The sequence below is a fragment of the Crinia signifera genome, chromosome 3 (genome assembly GCF_055691185.1).
Source record: "Crinia signifera chromosome 3, ASM5569118v1, whole genome shotgun sequence".
NCBI lineage: Eukaryota > Metazoa > Chordata > Amphibia > Anura > Myobatrachidae > Crinia > Crinia signifera.
Window position 1 is genome coordinate 88,134,861 of NC_139219.1, and position 27,700 is coordinate 88,162,560.

Below are 27,700 nucleotides of genomic sequence, written 5' to 3' on the forward strand. Positions count from 1 at the left end.
CAGATGTTGTGAAGCTACAAATCCCAGCATGCCTTGCCACAGTTTTGCTATAAGGGAGTGTTAAAACTGTGGCAAGGCATGCTGGGATTTGTTTCACAACATCTGGAGGGCCGCAGTTTGAGGACCCATGCTTTAGCCTTGTCCCCTCATCGGAGATTGGCATATCCGGTTATTTAAACAGTGCGGTCAGGAGGAGGTAGCCGGGGGCCGGAGCTGGGGCCCCAGAAACCAGGAGGGGTGCCCACCTTTCCGGGAGGGGGACACGATTTTGGGACCCTCCTAGCCATTCCGGGAGGGTAGCAACCCTGAAGTAATTGAATATAATCAGTTTTTAAAAGCTTATTGTAAAATTACAGTATATATAACTAGGGAACAATAATGTTATTACTGGGAGTTTCCCTTTAAAAATTCCAGTGCAGATTGTGTAATGAGAGGAATGAAGCTGAAGCAGCCAAGAGATAAACATTGGTGATGTAACATATGAATGTCTGTATATAAGGTTTTAATTTCCTGTCTTACTAACAAAGAGGGGAAGACAAAGGGAACTATATAGCGTTACCTGGCATTACCAGCAGCAGTTCTAGTACAATGTCGACCAAAGACGAATTGCTGGATGGTCTAAGAAAAGCTTTTCAGGGAGCAAGTAATATACCACAGGACAAGATGCTCTTCACATACAATGGGATCATCTACCCCTCAGCAACGTGCAATATTCCAACATTTAAAACTATTGAGACTTTTGAGGCAAGAGAAGATGACATACTGCTTGTGGCGTATCCCAAATGTGGTAGGTGATTTAATAGACACAATTTAATTATGGTGTTCATATTATTTTGTTTATTATAATAATTGCTGCAATCACAAGAAAATAAAGAATGTGCAGTTTCCTATTACTTACAGACGTGTCATCAAACACTTAGCATCTATGGGCACGATTCAGACCCATATGCAGGGCTGCAAACTGCGCTGACAATTATCGAAAGACTGCACTTGCGTGGAGTCCCCCTGTGAACAGACCATGTAAAGGCTACCCTTTGCTGGACACTTGCAAGGTGACTGACAGGCACCGGGTGTTTGAGGTGTAACGCCGACATTTTCAGAAAATAACGGCGTTCCCTGGGCCAATAGGAGGGAGGGCCGTTGATGTCAACATTGAGTCTAGACTTACTCATCGCTGTGAGCAGGGGAAAAATCATTCAAGGGTGAGTGACTTTCCCCCTGTGTGCACAGAGGCGGGGGGAGGGATCTTGGCAGGCTGGCGTTTACCTTATCCAGCATGCAGGGCTGAATCAAGCCCAATATGCCAAAGGGCACAAGATGCCCGATGCAACTGTGCCTCTCCAAGATGTGCAGTAAATATGTTTATTTACTTTTATTTTAGTGATAAAGTAAAGAGCGATAAAGTACCAGCTAGTCGGTTCCTAACTGCCACATTACAGACTACAGGTCTATTTACTAAGACTTGAATGGAGATAATGTGCCAGCCAATCCACTCTTAACTGTCATGTTACAGACTGTGTGGTATAGAAATTGCACTTAGGAACTGGTTGGTTGTCACTTCGGGGGGGGGGCAAAAGCAAACTCCTTTAATGGACAAAACCATGTGCACTGCAGATAGAGAGTTACATTTGGGTGTGGTGTTTTCAAACTGAAATCTAATTGGCAGTGTAATGGTGTGTACATATGGTGAGATTCCTTTGCTATTTCACTAATGGTGTGTACGCATGGACGATTAGGCATGCTATTCCATCCCGTTGCGATCAGATCGAATCAGGATCGACGGCAAGCCACCCAACATGCATGCGAGTTACAGATGGGGCACTTCCCATCCTGGCTGGCGGATCGCCAGAACGTCCCCGCTGGCGACCCGCCAGCAGCCTCGCCAGCGAATATACTGAGACGCGCGTGCATCTCACGCGCGTCTCAGTCTCCGTCGCCAGCGCGACGGAAACCCTGTCCGTCTCCGCCTCAGGAAGACGGACAGGGTAAGGGGGGGTTAGGGGGGGGGTGCGGGCAGGCGGCGGGGACCCCGGGTTACCGGCGGCAAGCCGGCGTGGACCCGGGGGAACGGATGGAAGCGCCGTCGGAAGGGGACGCGCGCGCCTCTCGTGCGCGCGCGTCCCCTTCTCGCCATCGCCATGGTGCTGGCGGGGGATGGTGGCTGGCGACGCCAGCACCATCCCCTGCCAAGATGGGACCTGCCCCATCTGTACACGATATAGTGCAGATCTGCACTATGGGCTTTATTCTAGTTCACTCTTTCTGACAAAATCCTTCTTAAGCTGCCCATACACGGTCCGTTTAACGGATCAGTTTGGGACTTAAACAGCACACATCGGATCGGATTGGATCGCATCCCTAGTGCATGCAGTGTGCATGCACTGCGATCCGATACGATGTCTACCTAGTACAAAAAGTATGTGCAGCACATACTTATTGTACCGTACTATGTGATGTGCGGGAGCGCGCATCGCATAGTACAGAACGGATGCCGGTGAACGGCTTCGTGTATGGGCAGCATAAGATGGACAAAACCATGTGCACTGCAGAGGATCAGATGTAAAATGTGCAGAGAGAATTAGATTTGGGTGAGTTATATTGTTTCTGTGCAGGGTAAATACTGGCTGCTTTATTTTTACACTGCAATATAGATCTCACTTTGGCCGGGATGTACTAAAGGGAAAATGCGGTAAAACGGGGGTTTTACCGCATTTTCCTATTTACCATTAGCCGTCCACCCCGTCTCCGCCTGGCAGGGTATCGCCACCCTATAGAAGCCTATGGGCTTCTATCGCCGCCCGCCGTCCGCGCACCCCTCCCATCCTCCTTTGATCTCCTCCTCCCCCAGCAGGTGTCACAGCCGGGAGGACATCCGGCTGCAGGTGGGAGGAGGAGGCGCAGGGGGACACTGGCAGCCGCCGGGATGTGACGGAGACCCCCGCAGACCACATCACAGGTATCGCGGGCAGAGCCGCCGACAGGGGGGTGCCCTGGGTACAGCTGTCCCAAGCCCCAGCCTCTGGAGGGGCCCGGGCAGCTACCCACAGACCCCCGCACCCAGCCTCCCCCACCCGGTGGCCAGGCAAGCACAATACACAGTGCAGCCTGCAGAGCGACGAGCCTAGGACACAGAGAGGCTCGGCGCTCTGCAGGCTGCATTGTGCAGTGTGCGCGCCGGACCTGACTGTGGAGACTGAAGGAGCCGGAGGACGATGCGAGACGTGGGTGATGGTAAGTAATGGAGACGGGGTATGGGGAGCAGGGTGCTGTCATGCGGGGGGGCGGTCGGCCGGAGGTATGGAGCTGTGCCACTGGGGGCCTGGACTGTTGGTCAGTCCTGGGCCCCAACATTTCTAGTGGCAGCCCTGATCACGGGGGTCTCCGTCACCGCAACCCGATGCTAGCCGCATATGTTAAAACATATGCGGCAGCATCGCGGCTGCTGTCAGGCGAAGGGCGGCGATGTATATTAATTCTCCCTGCACAAGTAACATCTGCTCTCCCCCCCCCCGTGCAGTGCACATGGTTTTGTCCATCTAAGAAGGATTTTGTCAGAAAGAGTGAACTATAATAATGCCTTATATCGGTAAAAAAGCTGTGCGATCTGCATGCAATGCCGATACGATTTTGACTACTGTATATAGTCAAAATCGCATGCTGATTGTACCCGTGTGTACACACCATAAGATTTGATTGCTATGCAATCTTAGCTAACTCATGTGCTATTTACATACAATTCATACTATCTACATTCAATCTGCACTATATAGTCATAGCTGCACTGTCTATTTGGCTTTTCGATTTCAGGTGAACGGGAGCGCGCATCGAATCTGGATCAAAAGCTTAAAATCATGTTTGATCTCAATTCGATGTCTATGTGATATTGATTTGATTTTGACTATATTGTCAAAATTGAATGGTAAATCTTACCATGTGTACACAGCATAAGCAACGTAGCCAGTATTTACTCTGCACAGAAACAAAATAAAACATCCAAATGTAAATATCTCTGCACGTTACTTCTACCCAGGCTTGCCTACCCTCCCGGAATTCCTGGGAAGCTCCCGAAAATCGTGTCCCCCTCTCGGCCACCCAGGAAGTTCGGCAATCCTCCCGCTTTTGCCTGGCAGCCCCCGCACCAACCCCCCTTTCTTGCCGCACTTATTGCCGTTAATCACCTCCTTTATATTATTGAGTAATGTATACACCATAGAAATGTGTATACCAAGCTGCAGCTCTGCTATTAGTGAGTTAGTAGTGCCAACTACATTCAAAATAAAGGGCCATCGTGTTTGTCAACTACATCCGTAATAAAGGGCCATTGTGCTTACAATTATCTACTGTATTTAAACTATTAGAACTTTGTAAATTATTATTAGAGTATGAATTGTCCACCTGAATATTGGGTGGCTATACACCTTTGCCAAAATAATTGCTGTATCGACTGCTAGAATAGGATGCAATCCAAAATCCAGTATTTTCACCTTGTCAGTATTTTGACCGACGGTCAATGGTTGTCTGTAATTTGACCGTTGGGATTTTGACCATCCGTCAAAATCCCTGACAAGGTCAAAATACTGACATTTAAAATCCCGACATGGTCAAAATACCGACATTTAAAATCTCGACAAGGTCAAAATACCGACATATAGAATGTAGAAAGGTGAAAAAGTCAACATGACTTTCGGTCGACCGGTCGCGAGGTCGACATGGTTTTTTTCACTGTTTTTTGACCCGACATGTGCCGACAGGCGGTATTTCATGCCCTACCATCTACTAGGGTGTGGTGGGAGAATAAAATAGGGTGCCCGAAGCATTGCGAGCAAAGCAAGCAATGCCACGGGCTGCGGTTGACTTCCAACTGTGTCCATGTCGACTGTGAAAAAACCCATGTTGACCTCGCGACCTGTCGACCGAAAGTCTTGACTTTTTCACCTGTCTACATTCTATATGTCGGTATTTTGACCTTGTTTGGATTTTAAATGTCGGTATTTTGATCATGTCAGGATTTTGACCGTCGGGATTTCGGGATTTTGACCGTCGGGATTTCATACCGAATCCGCTAGAATGAGTCTTCACAAGCTGTGTTCATAAAAACAATATATACAGTATAGGGCTAAGTCTATTTGCATAAGTTGTTTGCTCAAACTTGGAGAAACAGAGTACATAGGGACGTGGATATTTGATCCATTTATTAATCTATGTGATAAGCAGCCAGAAAAACAAAGAGCAGGTCAAATAAGGATACAGTGAGTATGAGACAGTAGAACACTGGTATTTAGCTATCAGTTATTTTTTCTAGGGTTGGCCATCGACACATCCCCCATTTATGGTTGCCATGGATGGCTTTTGAGGCAGGAACCATTGATGGCTATAAACCATTCTATCACCGGCTATCGATGTTTCCTGCCATTGCTCATTCGCACATGCGCAGAGGAATGGGAGACGTGATCTTCTGAGACTGACGGACAGGGGGGTGGGGTCCGGGACAGGGTCCTGAACGGAGCAGGGTGGGGGTCGGGTATGGATCATTAGGTCACCAGCATTATGGTCGACATGCATTTACGTCGACATGCAGGAAGGTCGACTTGACTTTATGTCAACAGGGCCATTAGGTCAACATGGGTAAGGCTGACAGGGTCATTAGGTCAACATAGGTATGGTCGACATTGAAACAGTCTACATGGGTTTTCTTTATTGTTTTTTTTTACCGGAATGTCAACACAATCAACGTAAACACTAAAACGTAGAATCACGTCCCCTCGTATGGCTCACTGCACTCGCCATGCTTCAGGCACGGTGGCTCGCTACGCTCGGCACACTATTTTATTCTCCTACCACGCCCTAATGGATGGTGGGGCATGAAATACCGCCTGTCGGCACATGTCGTGTCGACATAGACACAGAAACGTATCACCGTGTCCCCGTGTCAATAGTCGATGAACATCCTAATTTTTCCTCTGTATTTCAGGAACCAGGACTTACCCAAAAAGCCCGGGGCTGGTTATGCTCGTGGAGCGGGGCCCCACAACATTTTTTTTTACTTTTAACTATTTTCCAGACAGAAACATGAATGGGTCTTACTAATCTGCATGCTTCTGTCAAACTGCCAGCCAGACCCAGGTCTTACAGTATTTTAGACAATTTGAAAAATTGCACCCTATAACTGTACATGTGTGGTTTCTTTACTTTTTAAAAGGGAAAACAAAACATCTGCATGTGATTTTTGATGTGCCCCCTATTTAGCACCAGGAGTGAGTGAAATTTATAATTTTGTGAGCATTCACTGTTAAGGTGCCCACACACGCACCGATCCCGGCGGTGCGATGCTGTACGATGGGGTGCGCGCTCCCGCGGCACCTCATCGTACAGTACAAAAAGTGTGCTGCACATACTTTTTGTACTAGCTTTTTCTAGCATAGCATCGCATCGCATGCACATCGTATGCACAAGGCATACGATGCGATGCTATGTGTGCTAGTTAAGCCCACAACGCACGCCAGGATCGGTGCGTGTGTGGGCACCTTTAGATATTTTGCATGGTGTTGAAATCAGATTACCAACCCTGTGGTGGTTCCCTTTGATTTAAGTATGTGATACAGTACCACCGGAAAATAACACTATTTTATATTTATTTATTAACAGTTTCTTATATAGCGCATACATATTCCGCAGCGCTTTACAGAGTATTGTTGAACATTCACATCAGTCCCTGCCCCAGTGGAGCTTACAATCTATATTCCCTACCACATGTACACGCGCACACAGACATTCTAGGGTTAATTTTGTTGGGAGCCAATTAACCTACCAGTATATTTTTGGATTGTGGGAGGAAACCGGAGTACCTGGACAAAACCCACGCAAGAAGGGGAGAATATACAAATTCCGCACAGTTAGAGCCATGGTGGGAATCGAACCCATGACCTCAGCACTGAGGCAGTAATGCTAACCATTACATCATCCGTACTGCCCCTATTTCCAGATTTTGTTATATTACACCTCATTCAAAAATAGAATGAATTAATTTTTCCCCTCAAAACTCTACACACAATACCCCTTAATGACAACATGAAAAAATTCAGGTACTTGTGTACAATCACGGCTCCCACGACGGGCATCGTATACGGAAAAATCGCATCACATCGCATGCGATCGCATGAGATCTGATGCGATGTCATTTTTCACAGAAATTATGGACATGAGTTGAAATCATGTAAAATGCACCCCAAATGTAATTTTTCACACTGTACCCCCCCCACTATCAACGCCAACCCAAAGCGTGGTGAGCGCAGCGAGCCCACGAGGGGCGGCGGTACGCGTCCTACGACCTTTTCATACCCCCACTATCCACGTTGGCGTGGAGTTGAGAATAGAAAGTGTGGCGAGCGCAGCAAGCGCAGCGAGCCCCGCGAGGGGACACGGATACCTGTGAAGCCCGCGAGGGGACACGGATACCTGTGAAGGTATCCGCGTCCCCTCGCGGTGCTCGCTGCGCTCGCCTCGCTGCGCTCTCCACATTTTCTATTCTCAACTCCACGCCGACGTGGATAGTGGGGGTATGAAAAGGTCGTAGGACGCGTACCGCCGCCCCTCGCGGGCTCGCTGCACTCGCCACGCTTCGGGTTGGCGTTGATAGTGGGGGTGGTACAGTGTGAAAAAGAAAGTTGGGGTGCATTTTACATGATTTCAACTCATGTCCATAATTTCTGTGAAAAATGACATCGCATCAGAGATCGCATGCGATTTTATCAAAAAATGCATAAAAACACGGGGAAAATCGCATCGCATCGCATGCCACCACATATGGCATGCGATGGCATGCGATGGGAGCCGTGAAAGTACACAAGTACCAAAATTCATTTTGGCACATTTATTAAAAATAAAAACGAAGAAATTCCAAGTACATACAAGTATTCACAGCCTTTACCATGAAGCTCAAAGTTGATCCTGTTTCCACTGATCATCCTTGAGATGTTCCTACAGCTTAATTGGATTCCACCTGTGGTAAATTCATTTGATTGGACATGATTTGGAAAGGCACACATCTATATAAGTTCCCACATTTGACAGTGCATTTCAGAGCACAAACCAAGCATGGAGTCAAAGGAATTGTCTGTAGACCTCCGAGACAGGATTGTCTCAAGGCACAAATCTGGGGATGGGTACAGAAAAATAGCTGCTACTTTGGAGGTTCTATTGAGCACAGTCGCCTCCATTATCTGTAAATGGAAGAAGTTTGGAACCACCAGGACTCTTCCTAGAGCTGTCTGGAGATCAGAGGAGAAGGGCCCTAGTTAGGAAGGTGACCAAGTAACCGATGGTCATGCTTTTAGAGCTACAGCATTCCTCTATAGAGAGAGAGGAGAACCTTCCAAAATCACAACCATCTCTGCAGCAATCCACCAATCAGGCCTGTATGGCAGAGTGACCAGACTGAAACTTATTAAAAAGCATATGGCAGCCTGCTTGGAGTTTGCTAAAATGCACCTGAAGAACTCTCAGACCAAGAGACACAAAATTCTTTGGTCTAATGAGACAAAGATTGAACTCTTTGACGTGAATGCCTTTCTTCATGTTTGGAGGTAACCAGGCACTGCTCATCACAGGCCTATACCATCCCTACAGTGAAAAGTGGTGGCATCACCATGCTGTGGGGATATTTTTCAGCGGCAGGAACTGGGAGACTAGTCAGGATAGATGGAAAGATGAATGCAACAATGTACATAGACATCCTGGATGTAAACCTGTTTCAGAGTGCTCTTGACCTCAGACTGGGGCAACGGTTCATCTTTCAGCAGGACCTGGACCCTAAGCACTCAGCCAAGATATCAAAGGAGTGGCTTCAGGACAACTCTGTGAATGTCCTTGAGTGGCCCAGCCAGAGCCCACATTTGATTCCAATTAAATATCTCTGGAGAGACCTGAACATAGCAGTACATCAACGCTTCCCATCCAACATGATGGAGCTTGAGAGGTGCTGCAAAGAGGAATGGTCAAAGCTGGCCAAAGATAGGTGTTCCGAGCTTGTGGCATCATATTTAAAAAGACTTGAGGATGTAACTGTTGTTAAAGGTGCATCAACAAAGTATTGAGCAAAGGCTGTGAATACATACATATATGTGATTTCTGGGGTAAAAATTAATTGATTCCATTTTGCAATATGTCTGTAACATAACAAATTGTAGACAAGGTAAAGCGCTGTGAATACTTTACGGATGCGCTGTATCTTCAAGTCTTATGTTCGGGTCTATTATAGTTATGTAGAAGGTATATGTTGCTTTTTTTTTTTTTTTAAGCAATTTACTTATCTATTTGTTTTGTAAAATAGCACAGAACTTCCCAATCAGTATGATCTGTAATAGAAATGGACCAAGACAAGAGTTTTATGATATTTGAAAGCATGGTTAATATTCTGTATCTGTTTGGACTTTATATCCTCTTTTAATGGGGAACAGGGGGGAGGGAAGGGGATTCTGTTAGTTTTTTTGGGCATTCCTATCTTTGGACGCTCGAACACACAAACGGCTGAGCGAGAGGGGGGCGAACAGCGACAGGGGGAATGGTGGTGTGCCAGTGGTTCATTAAAAGTGGAGTGTTCCCATGTTGAAGCTCCACCACCGCCACCACCAACTGCCCCCCCACCGTAGTTCTCCTTGCCTACAGTGCTGGTTGGCGAGGGCGGTCGCACAGAAGCCCTGCACATGCCCATAACTAATTATGCACATGCAAAGGGCACAACCGAATATTTGCACAGGGGACCAAATGGATCAGATTGAGGGCCATTGTACAGGGGTTTGGCCTGTCACTGCCACTGCAACTCCCACCCTGTTGTCACCAAATTGTTAAGTATTCAGTAGAGGGAATAAAAATGATTTAACAAGTTTCCAAGATAATTAGACTTTTTTTATGTGCTTGCAGTCACTATGCTGGACTCCAAATCCAATCCCCTTCCCTACCCCCCTATTTCCCATTAAACAAAGATATGGTTTATATAAAGTCATTGCGGGAGTCCAGAGGGGTAAGTAGTAAAAAAAAATTGGTGCAGCGTGTGCAGTGGGGGCCCCCAGGACTCAGGGACCCGTGTGCACCACACACTGCACCCATTATGAATACAGTAGGTCTTTGCCCTAATTTCATAAGTATGCTAATATATGAGGAGGTCTGATGGTATTTCGGAGGCAGGAAGAGATGTCTAATTGTATACAAGTTGCCTGTGATGATTTCTGATGGAATGTCAGGGAAATATGAGAAGGCCTGATGGCTTATCAAGGGTATGTGGGTATGCCTAATGGCGTGTCAGCCACTGGAAAGAGGGCGTTGGAAGGGAGTAGAGGTGGGAGGATGAAGGCAATTATTTTAGAACTAGTACTTACTCTCATGATGAATGTCCCATCTTGATTCCCAGGATCTAATTGGTCTATGAAGCTATTGCACGACATGGTTCATGCAGTGCACAATATAGGGCCATCATCAGTCATCCCACTGATTGAGTTTGGACTTCCTGATAAATTTGAGGTTGGTATATAATTAGCATTTGCTGCTCATTAACATTTTTCTAACAATACAATGCCTGCATGCTTTATTATCTGACATTAAAGGTAACAGTCAGCACCAGCCACTGTGATCTAACAGTGGCTTCTGCGCTAAAATTCATAAAAGAAATGCCAGAATATTGTCATGGTATATTAGAAATATAAAACAAACATAAATATGTTTAAGTACTAGAATATATTTTTTAACATGTTAATTGTATATTATAGAAACTAAAAGAAGAACCCTCACCTCGAGTTTTAGAGACGCATTTGTTTTATGATAACATCCCCAAACCCTTTTTTGAGAAGAATGTGAAGGTGAGTTTCATCTGATTGCGCTATTATTATTTATACACACACATTTGGGTCCAAGCAATAAAAGGTTTCAGTCAAAAAGTTTATATTGAACCAAGCAAGAAAAATAGAAAAAATAATAACTGGGGCTTATTTAGATTTGGATATGCTTCTAATAGGTGCTAAAGCAAGATACTATATTGTTAAGTTACAAAACACATAGGGGGAAATTTACTAAGCAAAATACGTCTAAAAAAATCGTATTTGTATAGTAAAATACAAATTTTTAGGCTTTTTTTAGGCATTTACTATGCCAAGAATACACATAAAAATTCGTAGTTCTATTTACAAATACAAATGTATACGCCATCAGAAAATACGAATAGGACTCACCATTCAAAAAATGGTGATTCCTAATTTACTAAGCGGCCGTATTAATTAGCGGTAAACAGCCGCTAATTGCCTGCCAAATACGTTTAAAAAACGGCATGGGTTCCCCCCCCCACCACCACCACAGCCGTAACCAGCACCAGGCTCAAAGATCTGGACCTGGTTTTAAAAAATCAGAAAAACACTCAAATAAGCAAATAAGCGTTCCCTGATTTTTTAAAACCATGTGGGGAGGTATGGAATTACACCCAAGTATCAGGAAAAAATACCAGGTGGTTCACAACTCCTTACTATTCTACCAACAAGGTAGGGACCAAGCTGATGTCCATTTGATTTGTACATGGAGATTAAAAGTCCAAGTCAGCATCATGATTGCCAGTCTAATTGGTGTCATAATGCCTAGTCAGTAGTGTCTATAGTAGGACACTCCTTTTAGTGGAGTAATACCTCCTTTGGTACTTGTGTACTTTCACGGCAGCTGTCAGCATAGCCTAATGGCAGTCTAGCGTAGGCAGCGTAGTGTCCCCGCGTCAGCCCTGCGTAGTCAGCGCAGTGTCCGCGTCAGGCAGCGTAGTCACCGTACTGTCTCTGCTAGCTGCAGCTCTGTCCCGGGCATCCCTGGTAAGCCTAGTGAGCGTTCTATACATGTTACATCTGCCCCACCTGCAGTGCACATGGTTTTGCCCATTTTGAGAACAAAGTTGTACTGCGATCAGATCTGAATAAGTGCCAATATGTATAAGCAGCTGTACTTGGCATGTGTGTAATGGGCTCTACCATGCGTAATGTGTATAAGGGGCTGTACCTGTCATAATATGTTCAAAAGGCTCTACCTGGAATAATGTGTACAAGGGGTCACTCGCTCCCAGCTGCTCCATAGAGGTCTGTACATGTACAAGCAACCCATCTACGGTGACCAAAAGCTAGGGGCGCTAAACTGAGATTTTATCTAGGCTCCCCTCCACAACCAAAAAACATTCTCACACCTTTGGGTAAGAAGAATGTGTATTATTCAGTTCATTACACAACTAATGCCCCCACATTTTAAAACAGTAATCCTTGAGACATTCATATAAAATGAAGTTTGCCCTAACCATTATATCCACCCAATACTTCATGCAAACGAAAGTAAAACATTAACCTATTCCCCCTAATATGACTTAAATAAGAGTCTGAATTATTGGCAAAGAAGCATTGCAGGTTAAATGGGGTGAAGGTAGCAGTTGTCCTAGGTAAAAACAGGACACAGTGGTGTAACACTGGACACAGTGTGTGTGCTATCAAATGGATTGGCATTTTCAAATACATTGTGATATGGAAAGAAAAGTCAAAGTCTAAAGTTAATAATAAATCACAGATAAGACAAATCTGTATTTCCTGTTATAAATCATATCAAAATGCATTTTCCACTTTAATCCCTTAGTTATACCCCTTTCACATCGCACTTTTAAAACGGTAAATTGCCGTTTTTTTCCCTTTTTAAAACGTTTAAGCCTGCACTGTGAATGCACCACAGCCGATTTACCGTTTAAAGTTAACTGGCATTTCGAACCGTGTAAAAAGCAGAGTCCTACACGGTTCCTTGCCGTTTTTTGTGCAATGTGAATGTGTACAATGCTATGCATTCACAGTGCAGGCTTAAACGTTTTAAAAAAGGGAAAAAAAAAACGGCAATTTACCGTTTTAAAAGTGCGATGTGAAAGGGGTATAAACCGGTATTTAAAACGGTAATCTGCGGCAATGTTAAGGTTCTGACCCGTTTTAATTACCGTTTTAAATACCGGTTTTTAAAACGTGTCGGCGATGTGAAAGTGGTATTAGTGTATCAAGTTAGATTAAGTAGCAACACTCCAATTCTGTAGCAAAACACAAATGTATTGTAGTGTTTATTACTGTATGCAGTGCTCGAAGTGGAATTTTTGAAGTGGAGGTATGGAAAAGTGAAGGATGTAATTATGCCTGCGTCATAGGCGCGCATGCTCTGGAAAAGTGGGTGTGGCCACTCAAAAGGGGGCGTATCCTTACGTATAATGTACCAAACCGCAGTGTGGGCCACCTCCCTTTAACACATTATGCACCACAGCAGGAGGACCCCTTATTCTATCTAGTACTAATGCCTCTTACACATTATGCCACACAGAATAAGCCAAAATTCACATTACGTCTCACAGTATGAGCCAATATTCACATTATTACACACAGAATGAGCCAATATTCATATTATGTCACACAATATTACTCAAAAATTATATTAGGCCACACTGAATGATCCAAAATTCACAAAAGGCTGAGGCGACAGGGGTGAGAGGGACTGAAGCGACAGGGGGGGCGCAAGAGGGACTGAGGTGACGGGGGGATGAGGTGATGGGAAGCGAGAAGGTGTGAGGTGACAGGGATGAGAGGGACTGAGGCGACGGGGGGCAAGAGGGGCTGAGGTGATGGGGGGAGGTGATGGGAAGTGAGAAGGGTGAGGTGACAGGGCGAGAGGGGGTGAGGCGACATGGAGTGAAGTGATGAGGTGAGAGGGAGCTAGGAGAGGGTTGGGAGAGGTGCCAGGTGTCATTCTCACCAGCATCCTTGGCTCTGCTACTCCCCTGCTTGGTACCCAGTGGCTGCTGCTTCTTCTTTGCTGGTCCCAAGGCGGCTCACTGCTCCTCTGATGCGCCTGGGCAGCTGCTTGCTGCTTTGATAGTCCCTGGGCTGCCGCTGCTGCTCTGATGGTCCCCGGGCTGCTGCTGCTCCTCTGATGTCCCTGGGTGGCCGCTGCTCCTTTGGGGACAGATGTATCAAGCTGTGATAAAGTGATAAAATGGAGAGTGATAAACAGCCAGCCAATCAGCTCTTAACTGCCATGTTACAGGCTGGGTTTGAAAAATGACAGGAAGGAGCTGATTGGCTGGTTGTTTATCACTCTCCACTTTATCACTTTTTGAAGCTTGATACATCTGGCCCATGGTGAGCCAGGCAGCCGCTGCTCCTTTGATGAGCCGGGTGGCCGCTGCTCCTCTGATGAACCACGCAGCTGTTTGCTGCCTTGATGCTCCCTGACGGCTGGGTGCACCCCAGGTGGGAGCTCGACAGAGGCATAAAGAGATCTGGGGGGCAGTGATGAAAGCCGGGCACCCACCTTGCGCAGGGAGAGGTCCAGCAGCTTGCAGCAGCCTCTTGAGCGGCGGCAGTGACTGCAGAGGAAGGGAACAGCAGCACCTCAGAGGACGTCTATGCAGAGCAGCATCCTAGGTGCATCTCAATACTCCCAGGTCAGTGGGAATAAGTGCCGATATGCCATACCGCCACATACCAGCCCACTTTGACCACTGACTGTATGTATTCTACTGAAGTGTTTATTATGTATTTTAACAGATGCTGGTGGTGTTTCGGAACCCAAAAGATACAGCAACATCAATGTTTCACTTCTATAAAAACAATCCGCTTATTCCCAGCTACAGCACCTGGGATGAGTTTTTTCCAGACTTCATGGCCGGAAAAGGTACAGTATTGTATTAATGAAACAAATTATATATTGTGTTTTTCCTGCTAATTTAGTGCTTTTTCCCCCCTCATTGTGAAATAATTCTAACAGAATCTCTCTTTAAAAATCTTAAAAGGCAACGGTGGTAATACGATACAGTAAATCAATTTATATATTGTGCATTGTGATACAAATATAAACAGTTTATTAATATGTATAAAACATACCGGTATCTTAAATATGTAAAGGAAATATTCTAATGCTCAATTAATGAGATAGATGTTGAGCGTCAATGGGTCTTGGCAAAAAAATGTCTACAGAGGGAGCAATTTATTGGAACTTAAATCAGCAAAAATAGAGACAAGCTGTTTGAAGGTGAAGGGACCATCCAGTATAAAGTTCTGGTTACCAAGTGAATGTCTTCTGTTGAAATTTTTAGCAAAACATCCTTTGTAATTCAATATGTACCCCTTATGAGAGAGTGTATTGTCCCAAGCCTTTTGACTGCTATCTAATTATGTCCTCTTAAGAAAATGCCTCCAATTTGATAAGTGACCCCCCCCCCCTTTTCCTTTCTGTCCCCTTCCCCCATTGTTTTGTTTTGTTATATGAATTGTAAAGATTCTTCAATAAAAACTATTGATGTAAAAAAAAACATCCTTTGTATAGTTGAATAGTTGACCCAATAGACCTTATGGTATGGCGCGTTTCACTGTGGAAGGCCTAAACTTTCCTCAGAAGTAGAATTTTACTTCTTACATTTTGCTCCATGAGCTTGGATTTTTAAGTAGCTCTACTATAGGATTAACACTTTTTATTTGGTATACCTCTAAAATGTATAGTAATCATGTACCCTATAGATGTTCCTGTATCCTATGACTCAATTTCTCCTTTGACCTGTATATTTAGCTTTAAGAAAGTTCATTAGTATAGACTGCAGTGGCAGCTCCTACCTCTTTCAGGGAGGGGGCTGCCTCTGGCGGCAGGCACCCCCCTCCCCCTGTCGCCGCCGCCTTGCTGTCCCCGGCGCCTGTCCTATGATGACAGGTGCCGGGACTGGCGCAGTACAAACATATGTACTGCCCATATGGCCAGCTTCTATGGGCTGCTTCGGCAGCTGCCCATAGAAGTAATCATGGTCCAGGCGCCTGTACAATATAAGTTACAGGCACCGGGACCAGCGCATGCGCAGTACCGATATAGGTATTGCGCATGCGAATTTGCCATTTTTGCATGGCAGCCCGCAGCAAGGCATCCCGGAGGGAGGGAACACCTCCCAATGGGACTGCCTTGGTGACTGGCAGGTCAGACTTCCAATAGGAAGTCACTGCCAGTCACAGTGAAGCCAGTGCAGTCTCACAGACTGCATCTGGCTTCACTATAGTGGCAGATTTTACCCATACTTGCCTACTTTTGAAAACTAGTTTCAGGGAGATTATAGTTGGTAGGAGAATTTTGCACAGCGCCCCATTGAGGGGGCATGTCATGCTCCTTCCAAAGGGCGTGTCTAGTTCCATATATGGAGAGACTGTGAAAAGAGATTGTGAATGTGGCACCTAGAAGCGTGGGTGTGTACTGCTACATCTGAGAGGAATCTTTTAAAATGACTTATATCCAAATGTAGATGAGCCCCAAAGCAGTTAGTAAGAGCTACTATACTTGCTAAAGTGCTGGGAAATGGTGCTGATGATTCAATGTAAATGTATCTGTCTCTCATTCCCTTTTTTCCAGAAATGTAAAAGTGTAATGTGGGTTAGGAGAAATGAGGGAGATTGCTAGACTAATGAGGGAGAGAGGGAGATTGCTGCTATTTCAGGGAGTCTCTTTCAGGAGGGTAGGCAGCTATGATTTTACCTGGGGGTGGGAGGCTGATAGACTGGCATAGACTGATATCCCCAAATAGACCTGTTTTTCTTTGGACAGTCTCAGACATCCCGCTGGCTAAAAGAAAATAGATAGGAAGCGTCTGGGATATTTACAAGGTTGATTAGGTCATGCTGAATTGTGTCAGACTTGCATTTTGCTTAATGAGTAGGTACTGTATGTAACATACATGACTATTTTCCAGACAGGATGGCACTTGAAGATGAATATTTGAATTATATCTAAAAAAATTAAAGTTACTGTTTTGATACTGACAAGTTTTTTCCTAAAAGATCATTTACTTTTAGTAGGATAAGTTAAACAAGAAAATTCCTATCACTGTATTGTCCATGCAACATAGATAGAAGTCCTACATTACCTAGACAAAAAGGTATACTGTGGAATGGTCGACAGTTAAAATGTCGACAGAGCAAAAACGCCGACATGCATTAAGCTGCCATGTTCCAAAGATAGACACTAAGAAAAGGTCAACATGAGTTTTTATGAGTTTTTTTTAAGCTGACTTGTTCATACTTTACTATACCAGTGGGCATAGAGGGAGAATATATTATTGTATATTGTCCCTTATTCTGATTGATTCGCTACCCCCGTGCGTACGCACAGGGGACTGATAGTGTGCGCATGTGCAGACATGTTTCTGTGCATGTGTGGACACCCATGGTGAACAGTCTGTTCGCCGCACCCAACATAGTGGGCGGGGGTCAAAAGGGATGTGGAAGGCCGGCCTGGCTCATTACCATATGACAACACCCAGCATTTTATGGGCGTTCCCATGAGAATGCTGGGACTTCTTGAAATGCATTGTTCAGTGGCACAATGAAGCCTGGAATAAATATGGTATACAGTTAAAGAATATGAAAATGTTAAATGAGATGTCCAGATGCACTTGGAAGGACCAGTTTTATATATGCAACCTGGAGAGGTTGGGAGAAAATTCTACTGTAGAAATAGTGAATAGTATAAACCAGATGACAACAATATAGGCTCTTCTTTATTCTGTCTTCATCGTAGTACTGTATTCTTCTTTTCATTTTTTTGGGCAGAAAACTAGTGTTGGATTATATATTAAGCGCTATGCTCAGTGCTTATTACTAGCAGGGATTATGGTCACCTACTGAAAGTCAGTCCCAGTTTAGTAGGAAGGACTTTATTTAGATACAAGTCAGCTGACATGTAATAGAAAAGTTAGGGAGTGACTTACGTGCATAAACTAAAACAAGGGATGCCCAAAACACAGGTGGAGTAGGTACTGGAGTTCCTAGACTTAGTATTAGATTTCTGGAGTGTCAGGATACACAAGTAGATGTTGGCCTTGTGAAGCACCAGAATTCAAGAGTAAGTGCTGTAATTGTGGAGTCACAGTATATAGGATTAGATAGAGTTGTGGTGTCCCAGGTTATAGGAGTAGGTATTTTAGCTGTGGCATTCTAAAATACATGAGTAATTGTTGGAGTTGTGGAGTTCCATAATGCAGGAGAATTAGGCGCAGGAGTTGTTCAGTTTTACAATACATGCATAGGTATTAAAGTTGTGAAGTACCATAATATACTGTAGGAATAGATTCTGGAGTTATGATGCTTCAGGATACATGAATAGGTGTTGAAATTGTATAGTTAAGGGATACAGGAGTAGGTGCAGGAGTTATAGTACTTCAGTATACAGAATACAGGAGGAGTTGTTAGTATAATGGAGACCCAGAAAACAGTATGACTAAGTAAATTAGTTGTGGGATTCAATAACTCAGAAGGTGTAAGAGTTGTGGAGTCCCAAGATACAGGAGGGGTAGCTGTTGGAGTTATTGAGATCCAGTGTACAGGATGACTATGTTCTAGAGTTGTGGAATTCCAGAATACAGGAAGAGGTGGTGGTGTTATGGAGACCCAGAAAACAGGAAAACTGCATGAGTTGTACAGTTCAATTAAACAGGAGAAAGTGTTGGAGTCCCCAAATACAGGGAGGGTAGCTGTAGGGAGTTATGGAGACCCAAATTTCAGGATGACATTATTTGCTGGAGTTGTAAAGTTCAGGGATACAGGAGAAGTCATAGTAGAATAAAGGAAAATGTTTTGGATTTGTGCAGTCCAAGGAGCAGATTATGTAGTTATGGAGACCCGAAAGGTCAACACCAGCAAAAGGTAGACAGGAAAAAGTCAATACATGAAAAGGTCGACATGAGTTTTTCACTTTTTTAGTGTCAATGTCAACATGGACCCCCAAATAGTGTAGCACTTGGCTCGCCATGCTTTGGGCATGGTACCTTACTCTGCTCTTGCTGCATTCTGCAAACGTTACTGTTTACAATTGTAGTCCAGGTTGATTGGGAAGCAGGAGTAGGTCCAAAGTCATGAAAAACTCACGTTGACCTTTTCATGTGTCAACTATAGACATTTTGTTTGTGTTGAACTTTTGTCAATGTTGACGCAGTACATGGCAATCTTTTGATGTCGACAGATTGACTGTGGACCTATCATCCGGATAACATATGGGTTGTAGAGACCCAGGATTCAATTCGATGGTTAAGTCTTACAAATAATTTATTTGGTAATAAAGATAATATATTATTTAAGATTAATCATTTATTTGTAATTGGTTTTAGTTGTCTGGGGATCTTATTTTGATCATGCTGTGGCTTGGAACAAACATCTAAATGAAAAAGTTTTGTTGATGACCTTTGAAAATATGAAGGAGGTAAGTAACAGTAGCATGCGATAAATGTGTTATGCACACTAATATGCACTAAACTTTTTATAGGCTTACAAGACAAGTAAGTGGAGAAAGGACCCTAAAATAATGGAGCAGCTTCTATTTATTTAGAATGTGTCTGTCATTAAGAACATGAGAACACAGCCAAATAAATGTATTTGTTGCGTTTGCACATATTTCATAGGAGTCCAAAGATCGCTACAGATTGCTCAACAGTTCTGTGATGAATAGTATGCAAGTTTTACTTGTGTGGAAAGACACTTAAAACTATAATAGCCTGCCGTTGTTACAGTATATCTTTTATCAGGCTGTGCTCAATAACATTTCAGCTGGGAACACACTATATCAGGGGTGTCAAACTCAAATTCATCGGGGGCCGCATCAGCAGTTTGGTCACCCTCAAAGGGCCGGTTGTATCTGTAGGACTACAGTATGTGTCCACTCTTTATTATCATAAATTATTGTCACTGCATTCAATTATTACTGTTTTTTGTAATAATGTAAGTAATAACTATCTCTGAAAGCAGAAACATAGTCAGAATAATGACAAGTAGATATTCAAATGTACAATTTTTTGAAAAATGATTTTGGGAGGAGTTACCTGGATAATACTTGAAAAAGTTCTCAGGAAAGATATTCCTTCCTGATAGGGGAGATTGGGGACCTGAAAATGACTTTTTGGGCTAATATGAGCTGCTTGGATTTTGAGAAAGATGGAAATGGTCACATAGCTATCCTAATACGTCTTAAGTGGCTCAGTCGACCTGAACACTGTTTGGCCTTGAAGTCAAGTTAGGAGGAGAGCAAGGCCTGGTGTGTAAATGTCACCCTCAATGACAGATCCCCATGTACAGCGGCCAGCCCGAGCTTGACACTACTAACCTATTCCAGTCAGCCGCCGCGCACACACGGTTACCACATGGAATCCAGCAGTAGTAGCGACCAATCACATACTTCCATTGCTCCCATCCGCTACTACCAGCGCGGATCGCCAGCTGCGTGACGTCCCAGTCCCAGCATTTCCCAGCACCAACCCCGCAGCTCCGGCTACGTGAGCTGATTGAAGGGAGAGTGACGTCACACAAGTTCCACAACTCCATCTGGATGCACGCCCTGATAGGCTGCTACTCCATGCAGTAGTAGTGCAAGCCATCAGACGTGCGGCATGATGTAGGAGTCACAGAGCTTCTGGTAGCTCTCATGCATCTCATGGGACACACTGCCACTGCGTGACTGCAGGCCTGGGTCTCAAAAAAAGAAGCGAGAACAAAAGGTGAAGGCTGGCGGCGGCTGTGCGGGCCAGATGACGAGGTCTGGCGGGCCGGATTTGGCCCGCGGGCCTTGTGTTTGACACCCGTGCACTATATGAATGGAAAGGGGTTCCCCCCCTTCCAGGGAAACCCAGGCCTTGGCTGAAGCCCGGGGCTGTCCCTGCCACTCCAGGGCTTTGGGTGGCGGGCTGATGGTGTTAAAAGTGTAAAAAATAGAATAAAAAATTGGGTTCTGTTGTGGAACATTAAGTCCCACCAAGCCTCCCCCACATGCAGGGACTTGGAAAACCACAAGTCCCAGCATGAAGAGCATTAATCCTGCTGGTTCTTGTAGTTCCACAACAGAACCAATACCTAAATAAAACACACACACCCCACAATAAAACATAACTTTAATAAATACCTCACATGTACATGCTTACTTATAGGGTTCACAGTAGGCCTGTCCTCTTCTCCAGTAGATTCCATAGTGTACCTGTGAAAATAATCATACTCACTATCCCATCCGGTAAAGATAGTGTCCTCTTCGGTTCATGTAGGCAATCCACAGGTTAAAAAAAACCAAAATGATCACCCAAATCCAAGCGGACATTGAGGGGCTGCTTGTTTACACAAGCAGCCCCTCCCTGAGACTGACGTTAGTCAGGGGGAATTCCCTCAGCCAATCGGGAGCAGGCTGATTGGCAGCTGCGCAGCTCCATAGACGAGCATGTTTTGAATTTTTAACATTGGATTCTATAGGGCACAATGCTGATGATAGACACCCATGTTACAAATTCATAACATGCTCGTCTATGGAGCCGCACAGCCGCCTATCAGGTTCGGAGCACCCAGTGAGCCTGCTCCTTATTGGCTGAGGGAATTACTTCTGATTGACATCAAGGGGAATTCACTCAGTTTCGGGGAGGCACTGCTTGTGTAAACAAGTAGTTCCTTAGTGTCCACTGTTGCCTACATTGACCGAAGAAGACGCGATCTTCCCCAGATGAGATGGTGAGTATAATTTATTTTCACAGTTACACCATGGATTTGACTGGAAAAGAGGAGAGGCCTAAATCGAACCGTGTGTATGCCCTATTAGCTTGTTTTCTAGTAGAGACCAAACATTACAATTTCGCTAGACGTGCTGAAAGTAATGTTAACATACAAAAAAAATGAAGACCTTTCATACATTTCGGTTGTTTTCCAATCTATATTTACATTACAAAGTTACTTTATGTTCATGAAGTGTCTGAATTTCATGTCCAGGATCTGGAAGGTTCAGTTAAGAAAATTTCTGAATTCTTTGGAATCACTCTGACTGAGGAACAGGTGAAGCTAATTGCTGACAAAGGAACGTTCAAATCTATGAAGGAGAACTCAAATGAAACTCATGGGGATTTTGCAAAGGTTCTGTTTAGAAAAGGTAAAAGATCAAATAAGAGCAAAAAAAAAAGTTTCAATGATGTTATAACACAAACTAATGAAATTATAGTGCGATAAAGCTGAACTTATTTGTACTTGTTAAATATAAATTTCAGTAGTGGGCATTTTCTACAGTGAAATGTTTATTGTTCTTAATACTGTACTCCTTTCACATCACAAATGCTGTGTTTCAACCATGATTTGGACACAAGTCTATCTCTGGAGTTACTTGGCATTTGCGATGATTGCCCAGGTCCCGTTCACACTATAGGGAGCAAGCAGCCTCAGCTCCAAGCGCTGCCTCTTCCCCCTTCCCCCGATGATGCATCACTACTCCGGCCCGCCCCCTTCCTAACTTCAGCGATCCGGGTTATTGTCTGGTGGATGTGGGGCACTAAATGAGTGCCTTCATTGGGAAGGGGATGGCCACATATTAGGACCAATTCACGTTACACCACACAGTAGTGTCCTTTATTCACATTACACCACACAGTGTCACTTGTACACATTCCACTGCAGGTGCACACAGGCTCACACTGCTAGACCAAACTGTACAAATAAACATACAGAATAACAGTGCACATCAGAAACAGTGTCGGGTACAGTGCAGGTCAAACACAGTGCAGGACAGTGTGCATTGGATACAGTGTTGGTCAGGTACTGTTCGGGATACAATGTGGATCAAATACAGTGTTGGTTACATTGTGCATCAGATACAATGCGGGATATAGTGTGGGACAGATACAGTGTGGAGATATAGGGCCCAGTTCAGACCTGCTTGCTGGGCTGCATCTGTTCGGAGCCCAGCGAGCGGGATAGCACTGCCAGGAACCGATATGATATCCCGGCGGTCGGGATCCCGGCGGTCGGAATCCCGACACTGGAATCCCGACCGCCGAAATCCCGACAAGGGGGGGACATGGATCGCCCCCCCTTGCGGGCTCGCTGCGCTCGCCACGCAGCGGGCCCGGTGCCTCGCTACGCTCGGCACGCTATTATATTCTCCCTCTATGGGTGTCGTGGACACCCACGGAGGGAGAAAGTTTCGGGATTTCGGCGGTCGGGATTCCAGTGTCGGGATTCCGACCGCCGGGATCCCGACCGCCGGGAAATTAACCGCATCCCCACTGCCAGACTAATGCACGCGCCGTTGTCTTCTGTGCCCCTGTGCAGGGCTGCGAACAGGTACACATCTGTTCACTATCTGGTTCCATCAAATGATCTTTCCTCCTATACCCGGCACTCGTAGACCCAGGAGTCACTTGGATGCTGCACAGACTTAAACAAGTTTGGGCCGGGCACTCCCAGCGTTTCTATGGGCGTGTCCACCGTTTTTGTGGGCACGCCCATGAAACTCATGGCATTAGCTATGGCACGGCGGAAGCAGGAGTAGCGCTTATATATGTTGCTGGCACATGAAAGTTGCTTTGTGTCTATTGCCACTGAAAAGCAAAGGTGTTAATGTGGGAGTTATGAATTTTACAATATAATAGTAAATATTGGTGTAAAGATTTAAGTCGTCCTTTACAAATGTAAAATTGTTTACAGATAGTAGCATTCCTTCAATTATAGTTACATCAAAGTACTAATTGTTGATAATGTTTTATGCAAGGTGAAATCGGAGATTGGAAAAACCATTTTACAAAAGCTCAAAGCGAAGAAATGGATGCAAAGTTTGAAGAGTGTCTTGCAGGAACAAAGCTTGGAAACATGCTGAAATATAATGTATACTGCAAATGGTAGATGTACTACAATGAATGAGTACAAAGAACCGGTCTGTCTTGCCTCTCCATTATATTGTGTAAATTAGGAGTTTTGCAAGCAGCTAAATTTGAATAAAAATTTTTGCAACAGACTTTGGTGGCCAAATATCTCTTATTTCCGGGGATAGTAACAATGTCACCCCCAAAAAATGCCCTTTAAAAAAAAAAATGATCCTAGGAATATCTCTCTTTTCTAGTATTTATGTAAGGTCTGGCCTACTGGGTCCTTCATCATACCTGAGTGGCAGTGTCGCTGGATTATTTCAGTTAATTAAGTCTCACCTCTTTTCATAAGCTCTACCATCGTTTGACTCTCTACCATATTCACCACACTATGGGCCTTCTACTGATGTGCAAATTCTCAATCCGTTCGATTATCGAATGACAGTACATGCGTACAGAATGTAGCATGCATGTGCAAGCCAAAATAGCAAAGGAACCTCATCGCAATCCTCTCGTAATTTGAGTGTTCGAAAAATGCAGGCGTGCCCAGATATTTTAAGGGAGGGTGTGCGATGTCAGTGCCAGCCGCGATCAGTCTGTCTCTATTGCAGCGTTGCGGAAGGGTCAGACTTCCTCACATTTGCACAGACTGGAAACACCACTCAACGGTTCCTGAATTGCGTATGGATGTGCAACAGGACAGCGGATAGCGATATTTTTGTAACTTACTTGCGGCTAACTACTCGCCGTCATCTACAACTTTGCAGGTGACCGATCAGGTTTGTCAGGCCTAATGGGCCTAATTCAACATGAGATGCTGATTACTCTCAAAACTACAACTCATACTCAATTAGGCCCAATGACTGGGGATGACACATACATAAACACGAGGACGAAGAAAAAACTATACATGACACAGTTATTAAATGCCCTGACAATTGGATGGCCAGTAAGTGAGTGTGTGTTCAACATTTTTATTAAAATAGATAAAATAGTTAAGTGACTGTAACTATGAAATACAAGTTGCACACAAAATATCAATGATAACAAGGGTACAGCACGTACAGTACATGTAAAGCATATTACTAGTAGCTATAGAGACTTCACTGTTTGCATGGAATCAGCCTGAATATTTACCTAGTGTGGGCAGTATGCACATTCCGGTTTCCAGGACTACAGCCTAAATTTGAGAACTGCATGTACAGTATAGATGTATCCAATCTCATCTATTCTCCCTATGGTGCATAGATGAATACACGAGACGCCAGAGGCAGAACTCTGGGAGGCAATGGAGTCAACTGCCGCCGGGCTCCTGCTCCGAAGGGGGCACCTCTCCTCCTCTGCAGATTTGAATGAGTTAATTTAAAGCCATTGATATCACTTATGTGGCTGAGTTCTGAAATACATAGATGTTCTCCCTCTCACTCTATTAAAAGATAGATAGATAGATAGATAGAAAAGTACATATATAGAGAAGGGGGAGCACCAATATATATTTTGCCTCCGGGCAACTAGGACAAACTTACGCCACTGCGAGGCACACTGGGGGTTATTCTAGTTCACTCTTTCTGACAAAATCCTTCTTAGATGGACAAAACCATGTGCACTGCAGGTGGGGCAGATGTTACTTGTGCAGAGAGAGTTAGATTTGGGTGGGGTTTTACTTCAAAGTGAGATCTATATTGCAGTGTAAAAATAAAGCAGCCAGTGTTTACCCTGCACAGAAACAAAATAACTCACCCAAATCTAATTCTCTCTGCACATGTTACATCTGCCCCCCTGCAGTGCACATGGTTTTGTCCATCTAAGAAGGATTTTGTCAGAAAGAGTGAACTAGAATAAGTCCTTTGTCATGGGGTGGCATGTTATGTCATAGCGTTTCACAGCACGGCATATCGTTGTCATTAGTGCGGCTTATGGAGATGCCGGAGAGAGTGCAATGCTTATATATAACCAATACTATTTTTGTAGGAAAATAGGTTCAGGAACTGTGGGCGGGGCAGAAGTGGGCAGTGATGTGGGTGGAACTACCAAAGGGGCGGGGTATAAATTCATGCATAATTTTTTTTTTTTTAGCACATAATGCCCTCAGCAGTGCCATAAATGCACAATGCCACCAGTAATGCCATATATACACAGGTCACCAGCAGTGCCAGTTACACAATGCCTCCAATACCCCCAGTAAGTCCAGATAAACAATGCCCCCCAGCCAGTGGTGCAAGTCTAAAAAAATACCTGGAGGTACTGTGTGCGCGTGCCAAAAAAATGGGTGTGGCCACATGCCACATGAGGCTTGGCCAATGAAAATGGGGGCATGATACACATATGACCCCAATAGTGCAGTCCATGATGCCCATTATACATATGCCACACACTGTGATGCCCATTATACATATGCCACACACTGTGATGCCCATTCAGTGGCGTAACTAGGGGCCCGCAGCCCCAGCGGTGGCGGGGGGGAGCAGGCGCCAAGTGGGCGCAGGGTCCCGACACTGGGGGTTATTCTGATCGGGGCGGCCAAACGTGCGTACGTTCCATATTAGCGTACGCTCTCTGTACGCGGCCGTTGAGGTTAAGTCCACCCACAAATAAGCCGCATACGTACGGCCAGAAACAACGTCGAAGGGGAGTGGCGTACAATTGAGCGTACGCCAACGTACACGGACGGATCAGCCCTTAGACTCCGACAACTGGCATACAACAGAGCGTACGCCACCGTTTACGGACGTCTCTCGTCCGTCTTCCCGCCGACTTCTTGCGGAAATCTGAGCGTACGCCAGCTTGCACGGACGGGTCGCTATTGTTTTCAATGGAAAACTCAGCTTATGTCACCGCTCGTGAGAGTGAGCGTACGTCCGTGTACGCTGGCATACCCTTCACATATATGGACCTGCAAATCTTGCCTTTCAACTATAATTCAGACAATTAATTAATTATTCTAATTGTTATTCATTTATTGTTTTCTATTAACTCAATTGTCTACCTTAATAAAGACCCTAATAAAACAACATTTTAACCCTCATTACATGTATATTTGTTATGTTCTAATGTGGCATTTTAATCACTATCTATGTGTCCCCACATTGCTTTTACTTGTAAATAAATTTATGTTGGTGTTTGTGTGTATGTACTAAATTATGTCCATAATTAGTTTGATCTGATTTTTTTAACATGTATACCTACCCTGATGTTATGTGTGATGTTTTCATCTAACAACAATAAAAAATCATGCCTTTTCACTATGTGTTATTTCACCCCAAAACACACACATTCACACATCATTCATTAACCCTCACCTCAAATTACCAATATAACTTACATGACACATCTGTATGTACCTGCCCTTACAAACCCTCTAACATTTTTCTAATTAAAAACACAGGCAACTTCTAACTGAATATAAACTTGTATTTTTTACAAACATAAAAACAAAAATAATCAAAAAATTAAAGGAGGGCCTCCAGGCGCAAAAAAAAGAATGTTCAAATAAAGCAGGGTTAAAAATATTTCCTGCAAAATGCGGCCCACATCTTCCTGGTGCTGTTCAGTGTCTGTAGTGAAGGAAAAAAAAACATTATATTGAATATATAATATACACAAATGTTTGTTGTATTTGTACATAATAAGAAGTTGTGAGTTAAGTGTGAAGGCCACATACATTTTTAAACTACATTGAAGATGGGTATGCTGTAAACACGTTCCTAAATACTATTCTGTTAACACACACATACTGTACATATTACATAAAATTATAAAAATTACTCCTTCTTGGATGAATGTATGCTGTATCCCAATTGGTAGTTTGGTTTTGGGGGACTCACCTCTAACCTCACAATTAGGCTGTGCTATTTAAGGGTTATGACATTGTTGCGGCTTAAGCACTCCTTACTTAGTAAAATGTTGACCATTGCTGTACTAATTATAGGCCTAAAGCTATGTTTGTAAAGCATGCATCCGCATGGCCTCACACACTATTAACAAAACAATCTATAAATTAATGTTGCACATCATGCTGGGAAGTGGAGTTACACAACACCTGGA

At 44.3% G+C, this 27,700-nt stretch overlaps 1 protein-coding gene across 1 annotated transcript; it reads left to right on the forward strand.

Moving 5' to 3' along the window:
• Window positions 1–506: 506 nt before the first annotated feature.
• On the forward strand, window positions 507–23,805 carry LOC146063621 (sulfotransferase 6B1-like). The gene is made up of 7 exons (XM_083176180.1): window positions 507–787; window positions 10,406–10,515; window positions 10,761–10,850; window positions 14,580–14,706; window positions 19,169–19,260; window positions 21,795–21,951; window positions 23,563–23,805. The coding sequence occupies exons 1-7, from the start codon at window positions 589–591 to the stop codon at window positions 23,691–23,693; spliced, it is 906 nt and encodes a 301-aa protein (XP_083032306.1). The 5' UTR covers window positions 507–588; the 3' UTR covers window positions 23,694–23,805.
• The last annotated feature ends 3,895 nt before the right edge of the window (window positions 23,806–27,700 follow it).

Bases quoted from the DNA above. Each gene is read 5' to 3' on its own strand.
- LOC146063621 (XM_083176180.1), top strand. From the start codon at position 589: ATGTCGACCAAAGACGAATTGCTGGATGGTCTAAGAAAAGCTTTTCAG. The intron at 788-10,405 runs GTAGGTGATTTA...CTTGATTCCCAG, and splicing joins TGTGGCGTATCCCAAATGTG to GATCTAATTGGTCTATGAAG. The intron at 10,516-10,760 runs GTTGGTATATAA...TGTATATTATAG, and splicing joins GACTTCCTGATAAATTTGAG to AAACTAAAAGAAGAACCCTC.